General features: G+C 52.2%; 1 protein-coding gene and 1 long non-coding RNA gene across 5 annotated transcripts in view; one reads left to right on the top strand and one right to left on the bottom strand.

The window, feature by feature from the left end:
- SEPTIN9 (septin 9) overlaps nt 1-17,173 on the bottom strand; it is a 129,511-nt gene extending 112,338 nt beyond the window's left edge. The window contains exon 1 of one of the 3 annotated variants that reach the window (XM_083804822.1): nt 16,719-17,173. In XM_083804822.1, coding sequence (XP_083660948.1) covers nt 16,719-16,740 — 22 coding nt within the window. In that variant the 5' untranslated portion in view covers nt 16,741-17,173. The remainder of the gene's footprint in view (nt 1-16,718) is intronic. The other 2 variants (XM_083804819.1, XM_083804824.1) reach the window with 2 other exon arrangements.
- On the top strand, nt 9,071-16,787 carry LOC310883847. Of its 2 annotated transcripts, none has more exons than XR_014573889.1 (3): nt 9,071-15,721; nt 15,922-16,547; nt 16,658-16,787. It is a non-coding gene; the product is annotated as an uncharacterized lncRNA (long non-coding RNA). The 2 variants fall into 2 exon arrangements; XR_014573890.1 differs by lacking the exon at nt 9,071-15,721 and having other exon boundaries at nt 15,741-16,269; nt 16,400-16,547.
- Nucleotides 17,174-17,965: the final 792 nt, after the last annotated feature.

The following is a 17,965-nucleotide window of genomic DNA, read 5'->3' as shown; positions in this document are numbered from 1 at the left end:
CAGCAAAGGACGGAGGTGAAGGGTTCTCCTGAGCCAGGGTGACCAGTCGGGGTGCTCGGCCAGCAGGACTCCAGGAGCAGCCCTGCAGATTGCCCACCCTAAATGAGCAACTGCTCCTTCACAGCCGGAGGAAATAAGGGGCAGCCTTCACCAATTAGGTCTTCAGACCAGTATCTGCCTCTGGAGACACTGGGAGAAACTCAGCCAGGGATTTTGCTTAGATACAAACACACAAGCCCAAGTCCCACTCCAGGCCTGTGCCCAAGCACCTTTTCTTCCACCGGGTCTGAGAGGTGCTCCGCTGCCGCTGTGTAATGCCCAGTCAAAGGCAACGGGCAGGTGAAGGAACAGCCAAGTGACCACAGTCACTAAATCCCACTCCTCCCTAGCCAGAGCCTCAGACAGGTACACAGGGTCACCATTCTCAACTGTCTGGCCACATGCTTGAGAATAAGTAAGGTGGGAAAAGCTGTAAGAGCGCAAGCAAACTCTGGTCACTTTTCTCTCCGCATCAAACACCCACCCCAACGTGCCGTGGGTTCCACCTGGAGCTGATTCAGCAAAGCATCCCTTACAGCAGCCTGAGCACACACTCAGCCATCTGGATCACTTCAGTAGGAGCCCCGTGATCTGCTGCTATTACACAGAACTGCCTGGAAGCCAGAAAACCCTACACCCAAACTGCAGCCCAGAAACCAGCTCCCTTGGTAGCCCCGCATAAGAAACTTCAGCTCAGATCGCAGCTGCCCCCTTGGGACAAACACCCCCGTTCTTTCACCTGTCTTTAACAACAACCCCAGCAGCATCCTGACGCTCTGCTGGTTTGAAAAGCAGCTGCCCCAGGAAGAAGACCCGGAGGATGGCCGGGGAGGACCAGCTCGGCTGCAGGAACAAGCCACCAGCACGGCCAGGAGCCAGGAACCCTCCGCTGCTGCCATGGCTTGGCGCACGTAACTCTCCTCCTCCACGTATCCTTTTCTCTGCTTTTAAAATGAAGTGTCAAACACTTTCCTCTGCTTATAGGAGCAGGAAGGATATATTATTTAATGTTTTTACATTTTAGCTGTACTGTAAGGGATGACTCAGGCACTATCTATAGCTTCCAGAAGCAATGTCCACTGCCCTTAAATATCAGGGAAGAAGGGAAGTTACAATTTGAGACTACCATGAGGCCCTAGATCCATATAATTGAGTTTTTTCCCCCCTATAAAATCTGCCCAGAAGTAGCCAAGGCAATCCAATTTCATAAGCTAGTAACATTCTTTGAATGTTTTCCCTTGTATCTTACAATTATATTTAATAGTGGCTGTAGCAGGGAAATTGGAATAGAAGAGGACTTCAGCCAATTCTTAGGAAGTATTTGAGTGCCTAATGCTGCAGATCAGCTTACACCAGAGTTTGCAAAAGTGCCTTTACGAACAGTAGTGTGACTCCATCTCTATCTTGAGAGGGCCCGAACATCCCCAAAACACCGATGCTGCATTTCCAGTTCCCTCTTCCAAGTCCGACAGACCCGCAGAGAGACAGACCGCAGCCCCCAAGGCAGCTACGCGAGCACTAGGGGCTGTGTCTGGGAGGCCTCAGCGGTGAGGTTGGATTTCCTGCGAGCTCCCACCTCCCCCAGCCCTCATACAAAACATGTTTAAAGGCTCTCGCAGAGGGGCTGGGTTCTGGGGAGCGCCCATCGCCCGTACGGAGCCCCACATCTGTCGTGTCCTGCTGAGTAAAGCACACCCCCAGCACGAGAGCACTAACTTCAGACTTTTATTGATCGAAAACAAGACACGGAAACAACCTCTGTGTTAATATCTTATTAGCTTATCCTGTTAAAGCTTTGTCAGGGCGTAAGTAAGTCTAGGCCCAACACAGAACTAGGCTCTCCTAGCCGTCGGCTCTGCAGAGAGGCCCAGGGAAAAGCACAGAGGGGGGCTCAGATAAATGCACCCCAGTTTTAGGAGCCCCCCACAATATCACCCTGACGGCATGCTGTCCTTCTAGGCCATGAGCAGACCCCGTGCAGCTCCTTTCTCTAAGGGGTTCCTGCGGCTGACAGCAAGGAGCCGGCTCTGGGAGGGAAGGGTAAAGCACCTGGCACCTGGGCACGGCTCAACCCTGGTGAAAGGCAGGGTGAAATCACTCCTGGCACAGGTGGAAACCATTTCGAAGCACCGAGCACTGCCTGCAACCTCTGAGGAAGCTTTTCTCTGATAGAAGAGGGCCCGCACAGAGACACAAAGCCTATTCTGTAGGTCTGCCTGAAAGGCAGCATTGTACACGGCCCGCTCGGTGTAATGGAGCCAGGCAGCAGAGGTCGAGGCAGAATCCCAAATTCCTTCCACAAGTCACTCACTACGAAGATACAAACTTTCAGCCTCCACTATGAAAATACTCAGCAAAAAGACGCAGTTGCTGCTATTTAGGTGGCACAGACGTATGCCAAGCCCCCTCATCACGCAGAGGCCCCCAGCACAGCAAAATGCATGGACCTGCAGCACATGCAATGAAATGGGCTGTGTGTGACCTGCAACAGATCATTTTGAACCATTTCCAGGCATTTTGGGTTGGAGAGGAGGTGCAGGTTATTAGTCTGAAGGGAGCCAAGTGAATAGCAATCCAGTCTGAACCCACTTCATCTCCAGGGATGGGAAGATTTACTTCGTTTTCATCTCCTTTGCCTAACCAGCGGTGGGATGAAGCATGTGAGAAGAACTGAAAGGCAGGGGATTATAATTCAGAGCTCCCCTGGGCTCTGGGCAGTGTGGCAGTGAGGGCTGGATGATGATGCCCATCTGCCTCATGCCATGGGCATGGCACACACAGGTTGCTGCTGGCCACACCTGGAAGGCTTTTCCCCACCTGGAGGCTCAGATCACCACCACTGACCAGTAAACCACTGCCAGAGTTTATTAGGCAAGCTGGCTTTCCACAAGCCTCACCCTTCTGATGTCTCTGGAGATGACTCCAAGACCTCCAAGCCCAACTCTGCCCCAGCCCTTGGCTTCCCCTGGGGGAGCATCACCAGCATCCCCGGGCAGTCCTAACCGCGGGATCGACCAGAGGTGGATGCTCTGGGGGGGCTGGAATTCCAGCCTTATCTCCAGGGGCTGAGATCACAGGCAGAAAATGTTTCTGTGGTGTCTCAGCCAGTTTCCTGCTGGCATCCCTCTTCCTCTCCACAAAAGCACCTCTTCGTGAACACTTCTGGAGCCAGAAAGTGCTGTTCACTGGCACAGACTAAACAGATTTACCAGTTCTGAGACTCGGGACCTCTCCTTAACGTGGCACAGCCGTGCCTCGGCCAGGTGAATGGGACCGGGACCAGCCCCAGCCCAGAGGGATGCTGCCACGCGCGGCACAAAGCAGCCACCTCCTGCACGGCTGCCAAGCAGTAGCCACGTGCTTTAGCCCTGCGAAGGAAGGATGCCTGCTCTGTAGGATGACAACCAGAAGTCTGAGCAGGCCTGGGTTTGATTCCTCTCTCTGCCGAAGATGCTTGGAGCCCCAGGCAGCACCTGCCTGAGCATTTATAGACATAACATTTGAGCAAGAGCCCCAGACACCCTTCACAGAGCAGAAACAGGCACTGCAGCTGCTGATCCACCTCCACCCCGAGATGGAGATGGAAGATAGGGTGGTCAGCCCCACAGCCCCCGGCTGGGGAGAGTCTGCAGGGACCGGCTCTGATCCAGAGCTGCTTTTAGATGGATGAACTTAGGCAAAATTAAATTCAACCTCGGACTTTTCCCAGCCTCAGTCCCCTGTAATATAGCAGATTGCCTCTTTTTGAGCTTTATGATCAATGTATGAAAGACTTGGGACTTAAATTTACAGTAATAATCACCCCTTGGGTTATCTGACAGTCATTAGACAAGGAGCAGAGGCAGGATATCTGATTATGCCCTAAGCTGGCCTCACTAACTGAATGAAACAACTTCTTTCTCCGTAGCTCATTTTCCTCAGCAGCGAGGTGGCCATAACCGCATTTCCTACACAGACAATCTGTGAGGTGCCTCTCCCGGACGCTCGGGAAGGCTTTGGGAGCACTGGGGAAAGGCGATGCTTATTCGCAGTGCTCCAGGCCCTCCGCAGGGCTCTGCTCCAGGGACAAGCAGGGAGCACGGCCCGTGCTGGTGAAGCCTCATGCTCCAGGGGACCATAAGGAACGGCCACATCCCTCCCCTCCAGGGGGACCTGTCACCACTTGGGCCCCAAGTGCCCTGTGTGCAACCTCCAGGGCGCTGGGCATCTGCCACCGCCAGCTTATTCCATAAGTGAGGGAATTAAAAACAAACAAAAACCAGCTGAACCAGTGTTTAATCTCACAAAGATTATGACACAATTTGAAAAGCAGCTGAAGCTGTTGAGCACCCAAAACACAGGTCTTTCTTTGGTTCATAGGCTTATTTTGCCCACAATCTACAGGCAATAGGGTTTGGATGCCTCCAGGATACTCTGAGGGACTTTGCTAAGGCAGTTTTTAACCCAAAACCTGATTTCTCAGCTGTGCTTTGACCTAAGGATGGATGCATCATTCATAAACCATCTGAAATGTGGAATACAGTGTTATAAAAGACAAAGATGATCCCATGCTAGGATGAAATGCGAGTACGTTAGAAAATTAGAATATTCAAATAAATCCCAATGCACCGGAAATGCACAAAACCCACCCAAATAGGATGCGGTGCAATTCAGCAAGGACCAGCACAGAAGTCTAACCCACATCCTTGATGCCCTCAAGCCAGTGGCTGCAGGAGGTTCCTAGGAAAGATTCAGATCTTGTGTGGGCTGAATCACCAGATTTTATCAGCGGCAGCTACAGAAATAGCTGAGGGTGACAAGTTCTCCAAACAGGTGCTTGCAGGGAGGTGGGATGGAGCCGACTGCAAATCGAGGTGCGGGAGGCTGTCAGAGCCCTGTGAGAGAGGGCTGGCAGCATCCAGGCTGGCTTCCTCTGCCCCAGGAGCAGAAATTCACCTTGCAGAAGCTGCGAATTCGAGCTGCTCCCTCTGCAAACCTCCAATGCCATGCACTGGATCCTCAACGTGAAAAGCCACCAGGTGCCAGGCAGAGCAGCTCTGCTTCCAGAGCCTGTTGCACTTAATCAGACTGTCTGCCTGGGGTCCTACCACACGCTCAGGCTTCCCTCCTGTGTAAGAAACCAGGACAGAGCAGCTACAAGAAGAGCCAGGAAGCCTGACCCCGTGCTGCATGCCTTGCAGCAGCCTGCTCGCTCCCAGCAGACCCGCACGGCTGATGCCTCCAGAGCCCGCACATCCCTGCAGCCCTACGAGCACAGAGCCTCCTGGAAACACCCCGACATTCCCCATCAAACAGAGCCAACAGGAGGCCCTCCGGGTTGTGTTAATAAGCCCCGATTTTGCCACGAAACCAAGAGCTCCTTGGAATGGGACAACACGCCGTGTGCCACCTGCTCAGCTCCACGTGACTGCCAGGTATCGGCTTAGAGGGAAACACAAACAAACCCACCCCTGCATGCCTCCGAGAAATTCAAACAAGGTCATCTCCAGATGGCAGGCAGGAGGGCACGGAACAGCCGGGGCAAAGCAGCCACCCCGGTGCCAGCAGCCCAGAGCCAGAAGCGAGAAGGAGGAAAGGCGCAGCTCAGCGGCACACATCTCAGCAGCCTCCTCTCCACGTGCAGCCACAGCTTATTGCTGTGCTGAGCTCAAGCTATCTGAACACCGGCTCTCCCCCTCTCCTAACCCACTGTTCTCCATCCAGTGGTACCTTTTGCAACAAAAAACGCTCATTCAAAGAACACGCAACTCCTGGTCCTGAAGGGCCTGACCTAAGAAACCTGTGTGGTTTTTTTTCCTTTTTTTTTTTTTCCAGTAGTTGTCATTTTTGCTGTCCAGCTGAGAAGAATTAAAACCAGCATTCTAGGGTATATTAAAGGCAGCACAATTCCCATGTTTAGGGGCCTGGGCTCTGTCTGGCAAGTACAAAGAGAGCCCTGTGTCCTCTACCTGTGCTGCAATTATACAAGGGAAGCTCCGAAGACATCCCTACAAACTGTTCATGGCTCCTGTGCTAGTGATGGTAAAGCTGAACTCTGATGCAGATGTTTAACCTTGCCGTGAAGTGTTCTAAGAGCAGAAATCATCAATAAAAGCTTCTGTCTCTGCTCACAAGAACTCAAACTCCCTCCCCATCAGACTACCTGTAATAACACAAGTACAACCGTGAAATAATCCAGGTGCTACTAGTATAGCTGTTACCTCCTCAGAGGGTATCACAGCTCTCTTCCTCCACCCCACCCAGTATGACCCAGTAAAACTTCTGGGTATTCTGATTCATTTTTGCACACCTCGCTAAAGAATTTGCTTGCCTTTGTCTTGATGTTTTTCTCTTGCGTCCTTACGAGAGTTCACACCTCTCCTCTACCTGCCCCAGAGCTGAGCAGCTTTGGCCCAGCAGCCCACAGCACCTGGTTCGCTTCCTGCCCCCAGGCTCCCTGCCTTCAGGGCAAGTTAAGAACACTCTGCAGAAATGACAAAAATATCCGTAAACCCCCCACAATCAAGGCTTAGAGCGAAGAACACCATGTCCTAGATCTCACCCACGTGCCCGGAGCATCAGAGGAGTGAACACGCTCGGTTTGTCCAGAAAGTTTCTGTTTCTTCCTTCACTGCTCCTCATCCCAGAGCTGCATCTTCCACAGCCGCATCCTCCCCCCCTGCTCTGCCAGACCTGGCCCTCGTTCCTGCCCCTGCATGCTCTTCAACCCCCCAAATCCGTATGGCACTCAGGGACAGCCAGCACCACTTTTAAGTTTGCCATTCCCTGCCTCGTGCTCCCGCCATCCCTGCCCTGCAGGAGGGGGGCTCACGGAGGAGCTTCACACACAGAGGTGTCCCCAGGGCAGGGAATGAGGACACTTGACCTTTACCCAGGACTAAGGTCAGGTTTTCCTCCTAGGGGCTACAGCTGTGTCCCACATCAATCTTCCAGCTCCTTGCTTCCCTGTATATACAGAGCTGCCAACCCTCCTCCCGTGCTACTAACCCTGCCGACAGCATCCCACAGGAGTCCCACTAGCGAACAGGAGCAGTTTGTGAAAGGATCTAACACAGATGCCTCCCATAATAAGCACCCAGCACGTTACCACAGGAGGTTTTTCTGGCCTATATCCATTCTTGGGTGCTCCTGTACTTATATTCATGCCCCAAAGGGCATAAGAGGCTCAGTAAAATCTGAACATTAATCCTGACGGATTATGAAACAGCATCTTAACCATTCCTTCTCCATCACGGCTTAAGCGCAGGGCTCTTGTTATTCCTTGATTATCTTAAGGAAGTCAGAAAAAACAACCACAAAAAAAAAACCACAACAACAATTCAGCTATCCTCTTCTCTGCCACCCACCTCCCCCATTGCCCCAAAATCATGGCATTTATTACAAAACTTCACTGCCTGATGCTGATTCCCAGGACAGGGGCTGACACGGGCAGCAGAGCAGCTCCGCTGTGCAGGAGCGCTCGAAGCCTTTGCAGATAGATCGAAGGCAGGACAGCTGAGCTCATCCTCCATACCCTGAGCTGCAGAAATCAGCTGTCGGATTATTTCACATCACTATTCAGAGGTTTATCTGACAAAAAAATCCGCTCCGGGGAATAAATCCCAGCCTCGTGTTGCAGCTGCCAAAGGGGAAGGGAGAGACCACCCAAGCCATGACATCCCCTTACGACCGCGCAGCACCAACAGCCTTCCCCTGCTCAGATGTGGGACTTGCCAACTAAAGCACCTCACGTGTCAGTACAGCAATTTGAGAAAACGTTTACAGATGCAACTGAATGACAATTAACGTCAAAGGACAATTAGCTACAGCAATGTTAGCCCTTCGGGCTGCGCAAGTCCGATCTATTCAGTAAATACTCAACACTTCACAGAGCTGTAACCTACCCACTGAAAACATAAAAACAGGCATTTGAAATCAAAGGGTAGGAGGCAGTGGTTTTCGTACAGCTTGGGCACAACTCAAACTCACATCTCTGTGTTATGCCCGATTTGATAAAAACACGCTCTTAAACACGTGAAGGCAGGACACCAGAGGGGAAAAATCTCTTCATGCGGCAAACAGGGCTGTGAGAGCACATAACAAAGGTCCGATTTTAAGGATTTCCTGGTGCTTCTAGCAATTGACCTCAGATAAAAGCAATACAGCACACGTGACTCCCCTTATTGTTAGGACACCGAAGATCAGGGAGGTCAGAAAGCTTCCCCAAAGCAAAGCAGAGGACGGGAAGAGCCGCAGCATTTCGGGAACAGCAGCGACATCAGATTTCCAAACTCCAAGTTAATGAATAGTGTTTCAGCCTCACTGATTTTAAAAAACAGTTGCTTTTGATTTTAAAGATTGAAAGTCATCTTGGAGGGGAAAAATGGCAATCAAATATTAGGAAGCAAAGCCCTCGGACAGCCCCGGAGCACGCCAGCCCCAGAGAAGATGGGTGTTCCCCCCAGCCAAGCTGGTGCAGGACACTTGCTCCTCATGTGAGCGCATGCTCTTCATGCCCACATCTGTATCCTTCCTGCAGGCAAACCAAAGCCTCCAGCCGTGTTAACTCACAGCTTTTCATCGGCCTTAAACTCACTTGAATAAATCCCTGCAACCTCCCATGGTCTATCACGTGCAGCTCCTTTGTCCTGACTTGCAACTCGCCAAGATCTGTTATTTTTCTCAGCAACTTTTCTCTGTACATGTCCAGGCACTTGCAACTCGGCTGCTGAGTCATTCAACAACAGCTCTTGGCTGTAATTGCCGAGGGCATCTTGTACTCATTTCCTTTGTTTATTCTGTGCATTATATAAGGCTATAGGCAATCCCCATTTCCCTTGATAACAGCAAAAATAAACTCGCACCCAGGGGCTGCTCTTGAAGATTAGGACTCCAGCTTGCTCCCCAAGCGGGCACGCTCAGGGTTTCTCCAGCACTGCTGCTGCAGCCTGCAAAGGGACATGGCTCCGGTCCCTCCGAGCACAGGACACCGCACCAGGGACCCACTGCGTCTCCAGCAGCTGATTTGGGTTCAGCCCCACAGCCACAGCAGGATCTGATCTCTTCCCAGGGAAGGCGGGTCTGGTTCCTCTGCTCACTGACCCCACCGAACGCCGTCTCCCCCTGGGAACCAGGGCCCGAGCTCTGCTGTTCCCTCAGTCCCCAGAATAGCAAAACTCCCACACCAGGAAATTATGGACTTTCTCGAGCATTACCACGACCTTTTTTATTTCCATTATGCTTTTAACTGACTCCTCCCTCTACACTCCTTCTCTAAACAAACCTCCAAGCTGCACAAAGTGCTTCCTGTAAATAATACTCATCTGGCATGGACAAGGGGCGGGGGGGGGGAGAAAAAAATAAAACCCTTCTGCTGCTACTTGCAACAGCCTCTCCAGTTCAACTCCCGTCTGGGAGCCTTGGAGGCAGTACCATGTTGGAGGGGAAGGAAGGGACAGTTGCATGCTCTGGACAGCAGATCTGAAGCTGCCCTCCCCAGAATGAAAAGCTCAGGTCAGAGGTAACTTGTACTGTGCTTCAGACTGCACTAACACAATGCTAACTCCGTGCTAACAGTCAAGCAATAACTTCACAGTGAGCCCCTTCTGCCCAGGGGGGCCTTCTGTTCATCACTGTTGTGCTCTCGAATCAGGCTGGGAGCTGCAGAGCAGGGTCTCAGCACCGGCACAGAGCACGGTGTATCACATCCAGGGACGAGGCAGGGCTGGTGAGCATCACCCCTACGGACAGGCAGATCCCACCTGCCCCCGCGTGTCCCAGGGAGCTTAGAAAAAGAAAGCGGAGACTGCATGGCTATCTAACATGTTAAAGCTTCACAAGCTACACTTCCCTCCACTGCAGTACAAAGTCCTCTGCTATTCCACAGACTTTGCCCCGGATCTGGTTCTAGCCTTAAGCAGCAAAAGCCCTTACCACTCTGGCACGTGCTGAAAGGAGGCATGTAGGAGGCACGGTAACGCCACGCAGAAAGCTCTGCTCACTATCTGGTACGAGCAGCACCGCTCCCTCAGGGCTTTCCCTGCCTCACAGCAAGCAGTGGCTGGGCAGAGGGGAGCCAACACCGAGCCTCCACCAGTTTGAGCTGTGGCCAGGTGCAACTTCTGCACTGGTCAGCAGCAGGGAAGGGAGCAGGAGCTGCACACAGGCCAAGGGCAAGTCCAGGAGCATGCCGACAGTGATGGAAGTGCAGGAGGAAAGAAAGGAATGTCTTTAGCCCCCGTTTCCGTGTCACTTGTGTACCTGCTTGCCATGAGCTCTCCATGGAATTACTCTGCAGCATTTCCTCATTGCACATGGCACTTCTTGTCCTTGCTCATGCCGAGCAGCACTGAAGATGGTGAATGGTACTCTGCAAGAACAGTTTCTCACCCCATCAAGCCCTAGACAGCTTTCTTCTTTCTACATGTCACCATTTCTTATGTGGCTTTCTCACAGGCTGGATTCCTCTGCTTCTCTGAACTTTCCTAGCAGTCGTTGGGATGTTTTGCTACCTGAAGCAAAGCTCCAGCGCTGCCCGTACAGGCAGCCAAACCTGGCAGTGGCAGAGCACCCAGCCCAACCCGTCACGCTGATCCTGCCACCCCAGCACCGTGTGACACTGCCATTGGAGAACCATTCTCCTAACACCGCATCAATCATCTTAAGCCATCAGAAACATGACTGCAACACAGGGCGTGTTGACACCTACAGCAATATATTCTGTCGGCATATGAGTACAATATAACAATTGTGCTTTGTGATTGAACATCCCACATCTGCGTTTCATTTTTTGCAGCAAGCAAGCAGAGAGGTGAGTTTCCCAGGACGGACGCCAGGTGCCATCAGCAGCTCTCGTATCTGCTGAGCCCCAGAAAGGCACGGTGAGGCCTCAAAGGCTGCTGAGAGGATGCTGAGGGTCTGTCCAAGCACCAAGGTGCTTTGCCCCTTGGAGACACCAAGAATTTGTAGGACTCTGGGGAAAATTCCAACATTATTAACAAAAGAGGAGGACAGGTACATTGGAAATCTAATTCTCTAATGCATACCTTCTCCATTTTAGAAATAATCAAAGTACTCAAAGGTTTTTGGACGTTAACCTCATAGTGCAAGCCTGCTATTGAGAAATCTGGAGGCGTGGGGATGGAAAGAGACTTGCATTTTCACCCTAGACCCCTGCAGCACTCAGCCTGGTGGTAGCCCTTCTCTCCAGGAGCCTCTGAATGCTGCCGTAGCTCATACAACGCCGGGGCAGCAGCCAGCAGGGATGTCGAAGGCCACATCCAGCCATCACACAGTGAAGGGAAGTGGCTCAGGCAGGGACAGAGCAGCAACTGGCGTGATGGGATAGACCAAGTAGTAAAAAAATAAATAAATGAAGGGGGCTGGGGAAGAAAGCCCACCAGGCAGAACGTGTAAACATGACAAGGCACCGAGGCTGTTGTTTACTGGTTGGAAAATGTGAGTGTGAGGCATGGACTAATTGGAGATGCAGTTCCTAAAACAATAAGCAAGTGTTTGCCATACAGAAACTGGATCGTGCCTGTTTTCTCTTTTGTTTGGGGATTTAAAGCCAGAATAGGGGGCCGTGGACATTTGGTATCAGCCAGCTTTCACACAGATCTGACTTATGGCTTCTTTTAAGTCCACGCAGCTGACCAAGCCAACCTGTAGACCTTTCAGCATCCTGAAAACAAGATACAAAGCCCTTTGTGCACCAGCCTCCTGCTATTCTTGGATTATCAATAAAGTTCATTTTGTAGTCCTTATTTTCCTTCCTGTTACGTCAGTAACGCAAGGTATCACAATGCCCACACAAAACCCAGTAATGCACAACATGTAAAGCCTTAAGTTTTGACCGTGATGTTAGGACTGGCACTCCTGGGGAAGTTCACCCCATGGTGGCACTGCCGGTGCCATCATCCCATCCTCTCCCAGCTTTCCTCCTGCCCCTTCAGGTTTCCAGCATTTGCATTGACTTGACAAGTGCTTCAGCTCTGCTACTGGAGGAAAAGGCAAGAAACCAGCTTGGGCATCGCTGCTCTGCCCATTTTCTGGGTGCAGGGGATTTTTGTTGCTCCTGCTGTTCTGCAGAAGCCTTCCCAAAGGCTGATGCATTTCCCTCACTGCAGGGTATTTGCACAAGCACTACGCAGATGGGTCAGTGACAGCAGCGCCTGCTCCTTCACCAGTTCCCTGCTGAAAAACTGCAAAGTGCTTCGGTCTCGATACGCAGAGGCTGAACACTTCCTTGCAGCAGACGCACCAGGAATGTGCTTCAGTGCATCGGGCACAAGGCAGCTTTGTTTCATCCAGGGATAACAAGTGGAAATGGTGCGAGAGGACAGCTCGTTCAGCTGACCTGGCAGAGGCGTTGCTTGCACCGAATTCAGGTTCCAAGCGATAGGTTTGAACGGCCGCAGACTGAGGATGCAGCTTCCTCTGGCTGATGGCAAATCCCCAGTGCAGTCATTTATTTATGATAGCTTGTTGGCCCAGCAACGCAGCTTTTGGAGACTAAGAGCTATCTGTGAGTTTGAGCTCAAGGAAATGGCTTTTTACGTATTTCAAAACAAAATATTGGAAGTTTCTGTTAAAAAATGACAATTTAAATTAAACCGATGTTTTTGTTGGATCCAAGCTCTATTTTTTTTTTTCCTTGATACTACAGCTCGATCAAGGAACTACAAAAAAAAAATCAACCTGAACAACCTCGCTCATTTTTCCATGGCTTAAACAAACAAAATGCCACTTGGCTCTGAGTACACCGGGTCCGGTTCAGGAGAGAACAATGGGGCTCTGCAAGCCCCGTGTCATCTCTGCCACACCTAGCAGCTTTTATGACAGCGAGGTTAAAAGCCACGGGGGGAATTACACCGGGCCTCTCACGTGCAGTGTCAGCCTGGAAAAGATTCCCTCTCGAATTTTCCCAGCCATCTCAGCTGTACTCGGGACCCTCTCAGCAGGCGCCTGCCCAGCCACAACCCCTGATGCTTGCTTTTGGGGGGGGGGCCAAGCCTACCCACTGCCCTTCACCGCGCTTTGGAGAGCTCCTGCATTTCCTGCCAGATGATCTCTTGCTGCACTGCACATCCCTGGGCCATCCCCGCTGCTGTGCTCTGCAGCGCTCCCATCCCCACCGAGAGCTGCGCTTGCCTGGAGGCGGCCGCCCGGTGCTTTGAGGACGTGGCTCTGGCAGCAGGCACCGAGCAGCTGGCATCGGGCGCTTTTAGTTGGAGCTCAAGGTCACCCACGTGTCCCTGGAAGGGCACCGCAGCTGTTTGCTATCTTCAGCCATATCGTAAAGCAGATTTATCAGGGCCTCATCTTCAGTCCCTCGCCTTCCGGCACTGGGTGCACATACCCCAGCACGAGCAGGGAAGTGTTTGGTGGATCACAATCCTGACCTGCCCTCCTAACACCCGTCCCAGCTGCTGACTTGGACCAGAGCTGCAGGCAGTCAGCACCTACAGAACGCCAGGTGGTATCAGCACCAAGGCAACACAACAGGGCTGCACTAAAGGGGAGGGCCCTAAGACACTAAAAACCATCCCGTGGGACAATGGAACTCTTTCCACAGCACATCCCAGTCTAGCTAATGCCAACCACCCTAGTTTGCCTGATATCCTATTGTCCATGTTTTATAGGGAATCTGTTTGAGTCATGATGAGGGGAAAAAAATTCCCAAATTCTAATGCAACCACCAGGTCAGTTCCCTCTGTTACTTCTGCATTTTTCCCTATAACCTTAGCTCATACACAAGCAGTTATTTCTAAATACCTGCCTTACCAATAAATTAGGACTTGATAGTTAAGGTAAGGGTGGGTCACATATGGAAGTTCTGCAGCTACTGCAATTAGTGCAACCCTTATTTCAGAATATGCCAACTTACAAACCTGAAACTGTAAGCAGTCTTTGGCTAAAACAGTTTGCATCATCCTTGAAATGCCTATAAAATACTGTGGCATTTGTCATGAATCCTGTCTGTTGCTTCTTTGGCAATGCAACTGTGCTTGAGTAATGGAAAATGAGAATCCAAAAACCCTTTAAAAATAATATTTCAGGACAACTAAAATAACTCAGAAGAAACTCTCCTTTCCTCAAGCATCTGAAATAATAGACATCCCTAAAGCAAACATTTAGGAGTTGGCTTCAGCAGTGGTTATTGCTCATTTCTAACTTGCTGTGTAAAATCCCTTTTTTGCCCTCTTCTCTCCTCTTGCCAGGAAGTTCCAGAAAAGAGCTGTGGGCTGAGCTCCAGCGCCTGCAGCTACAGCACAAAGGTCTGAACCTCTCGTTATCAGTAAGAGGTAAAGCATCCGAAGGCGAGCGCTATCCCAACCGCACCTATATGGCATGTGCTCAAGAGTTGTAGCAGATGGGTAATGATTTCCCCTGAAGGTCTTCAGCAAAGGTAAACCTCGGCTGGGGTGGGGAACAGCCTGCTCACGGAGCACACCACAAAGTGTTGCTGTGTTAACAGAGGACGACAGGGCTGGAGCTTCAGCCCCACGAAGTCGTGAAATCTTCTGGTTAGGTTCACTGGGAGCTGGTCCACCATATAAATTCAGAATATATGGAAGAGGCAAGGAAGGGATGCTCCCTAACCTCCAAAAGGGGTTGAGGGAGTTAATTGTTTCTTTTGTCCCAACTTTAGGGCAGTTTCTCAGCAAGGCAATGAGTTTCCAGGCTGTCAAGGCTGCCAGCACGGTGTTTGAGAAGTGAGGCTTTGTACTGAGAACTTGCTCGTCTGTCATCTCCCTGCTTTCTCCATCCGTAGAAAGCCCGGAGGCTCTGCAGCTCTCTCTACCCTCTTACTTGTCTCTTGGATTGCAAATGAATTTCCCCAAAGCAAGTCACCGCTGCTGCTCCCCGATTTGTAAAACCATCAGATTTACGGGATAAGGAGGGCTGGCTCTGCCTGGCACGCAGGTGGCAGCTCTCCAAAGGCCTCTGTGGCGCAGCGGGTGATTCACCGAGTGCCTTCCTTCCCTGTGAGCCAGGGGAGGTAAGGCCCCAGCTCAGCACAACGAGGAATTGCACGACCAGAAGCAGAGCCTTTGCAACATACACAGAGCTGCTTACAAGAGCTGCCTGTGCTTTAGGGGTGGTCACGGCGTAATTGTGCTGTTGTTTTAACTGGTTAGTGCAACTCTTCCCTTCCTTTTTTCTGTAAATAGCTGCCACGTACCTAATCAAAACTCCAGGCAAGCAGTGTTTCCAAAATACGATTGCAGTCCCTTTCTGAATTAAAGGTACTGACCAGATGTCAGTTGATCTTCATTGCAACACCAAGCTAACATGGATTTGGACACTGAGCAGAGACACGATTATCTCAGGGGCTTTGTGGTGCCACAGCTTCACTCCAGCACAATTAGCCCAAAGCAAACAAAGCAATTAAGGAACACACAGCTCCATCCGTGAGAAGCCTTAATTTCAGGTCACAACACCAACAGCTTTTTCTTCAGCCCCCCAGCTATCCCCACGCCTGGTCCTGCACTGCTCCTGTCTGCTCCAGGGCCTCTTCAGCCACTGGGAGCACCTCAGGAGGCCTGTACAAACAACAGCTTTCCCTAGGTGCAACTCGTCATCATTAACACCAGCTTTAATCTATTACAACATGTTAATAACCATTCTTAGCCCTTCCCCTGGTTCCCGGCACAAACGCCCTAAGAAAACCTCCCTGGCAGTCCATTCAGCCGCTTGGGTAAGAGAAACATACCGCGGGGAAATGCTACTGACTGTAACGACCAGGCAGCAGCATCACATGGGGGTTTGTGAGCACAGCCACCAGCTCCCCTGAGTGCCGCGGGCTGTTACGTGGCTCCGGTGACCGCCACGCAGCAACGGCCCAGACGCGTGACTCAGGACGGAGGCCAGCATGATGACACCGTGTTCCTGAATCAGACAGGGTGAAGCCAGGGCAGAACGGGGCTTGCAGAGCACAGTCATGGGCTGGAAGCTGGAGCTGAACAGAAATGAGCTGCAGAGCCAAATCCTGCGCCCGGCAGAGCTGCCAGAGGGCACCGAGCCGCACAGGGCGAGCCACGGACCTGTTACAGGGCACACGTCCGTGCTGTCATGCACCAGCCACCTCTCGGGGCTGCTGGCAAGGCTTCACAGAGAGCTCAGAGAAAAAGCTGGCAGCCGTGGCTGCTCGCACCCAGGTCAGCTGGGGAGGAAGGAGCCTGAGTGAGCCTCAGGAAGCCAAGGGCACGGAGCCCTCACCTGGCAGGGCAAAACGGCAAAGCTGGGGTGAGGAGGAGGAGGAGGGAGAATCCCGTGGTGGCTGGGGGTCCCAGTTATTCTGCGTGGGGCAGCCGGGAGCCCTGCCAGCCCTGCGGCTGGTGTCACAAGCAATGGCACTGTCCCGTTTTAATTTCAGGCTGCCACTCGGCACAGGAGCCAGCCCTGTACTGACCCAGGTGCCTTCTGAACAACAAGTTCCGTGCCACAACAGCTGGGTTTTGGCTCGCACAAGCTGCTTCCCTGGATTTGTTTTGCTTTTTAAGCCTTTTCTACTCATCAACAAGGTTTGTTTATACACAGCAAAGCAAGCCCCTTTCTCCAGTACAGAGCTACTTGGAAGGAGAGGGGCTCGGGCAAGTTATACTTCAGTTTTTAAACTTTCTTCTTTTCCCAGTACAGACCCAAAGGGAGAGAGCCGAGAGGAGAGAGGCGCAGCGGGGCGGCCGCTTGCTCACCTGAATACGAAGATTTCCTCATGCTGTTCCTTCGAGCTGCTCATACGAAGGACAGCCAGCGCCGGGACGGCTCCGCCAGCTGTCCCCGGGGTGCTGTGCCACGGGCTCAGTCCTTTTGTTCGCGCAGGCAGGGACAGGGAGGAGACGCGCACGCCGCCACCGCATCCACGCGTGCGGCTGCAGCCGAGGGGCAGCCCAGCGCTCCCATTAATTAGCGCACACCTTTCCTAATCACGCACTCGGTTATGGGCTGTTCCAACTCTCCCGGCACCGGCAGGGGTAGAGCAAGGCTCAGCCTCCCAGGCGGCTCCACGTTATCGCCTTGGAAAACAAAGGGGATCTGTGGGTTACCGCTGCCGACAGCCAGCCCTGGAAAGCGCGGTGCAGTCGGTCAGAGCGGCAGTGGGAGAAGAAAGGGAATTTCATGCCTCCAGCCCGGCACACCCCACAGCTTTGACTCGGCCCTCGGCTGCCAAAACAGCTCAGGTCAGCGCTGCTCTCAAGCCTGGCAGTTCCCAGCTCAAAGTGCACGAGCGGCCCGGCAGCACAAACACCTCTCCCCTCGCTGAGCCCAGGCCTAAAGGGCTCATTCAGGGCTGCAAGTGGAGTGAGAGGCTCCTGCGGGCTCACGCCATGGGGAGAGCTCCGCACGAGCCCCGGATCAAATAACTGGCTTCCCAATGCACGGGGATCTGGCATCCCCCCCACCTTCCCCTGCTATTACTCGGGGAAGGGGAGGCTCCACGTGAAATTCCTCCTGTGCCTCAGCACGCGGGGCTGCGGGGAGAGCGGGCGTGCTCCGGATCGGTCCCTGGTGAAACGCCTGTTGGACAATTAGCGGCACAAACGCAGTAAAGCCGGGGGCCTTATTAACACAGACAGGAAGGAGCAGCAAATTAAGGCTAGCGATGACTAAAGGCACACTGAAGTGCAGGAAGAGGGATGGGGCTGATCACGGCAAAGATTTCCCCTGCCTGGGAGATGAGCCACCCACAGAGGTGCGGAGCCTGAGTCCCGGCCACGTGAGACGCTTCCACCAGCTAAAAGGCAGGGGTTGCTACGAAGAGGGTTTTGGTCTGCTCCCCCTTTCTTTTTTTTTTTTTTGTAGTTTTGGACTTCTCCATAGTAGAAGAACCATTTTGAACCCCAGCCCTAACGCTGGCATCCTCAGGGACAGAGAAACAGTGGATGGTTTGCGAGGTTACAGTCCCATCTGTATTTGTTACCATTTCTCAGCCACAGACTAT

This window comes from Anser anser (assembly GCF_964211835.1).
Source record: "Anser anser genome assembly, chromosome: 19".
Classification (NCBI taxonomy): domain Eukaryota; kingdom Metazoa; phylum Chordata; class Aves; order Anseriformes; family Anatidae; genus Anser; species Anser anser.
Note: the sequence above shows the minus strand (reverse complement) of the source record. Positions and strands in the feature narration are given on the sequence as shown.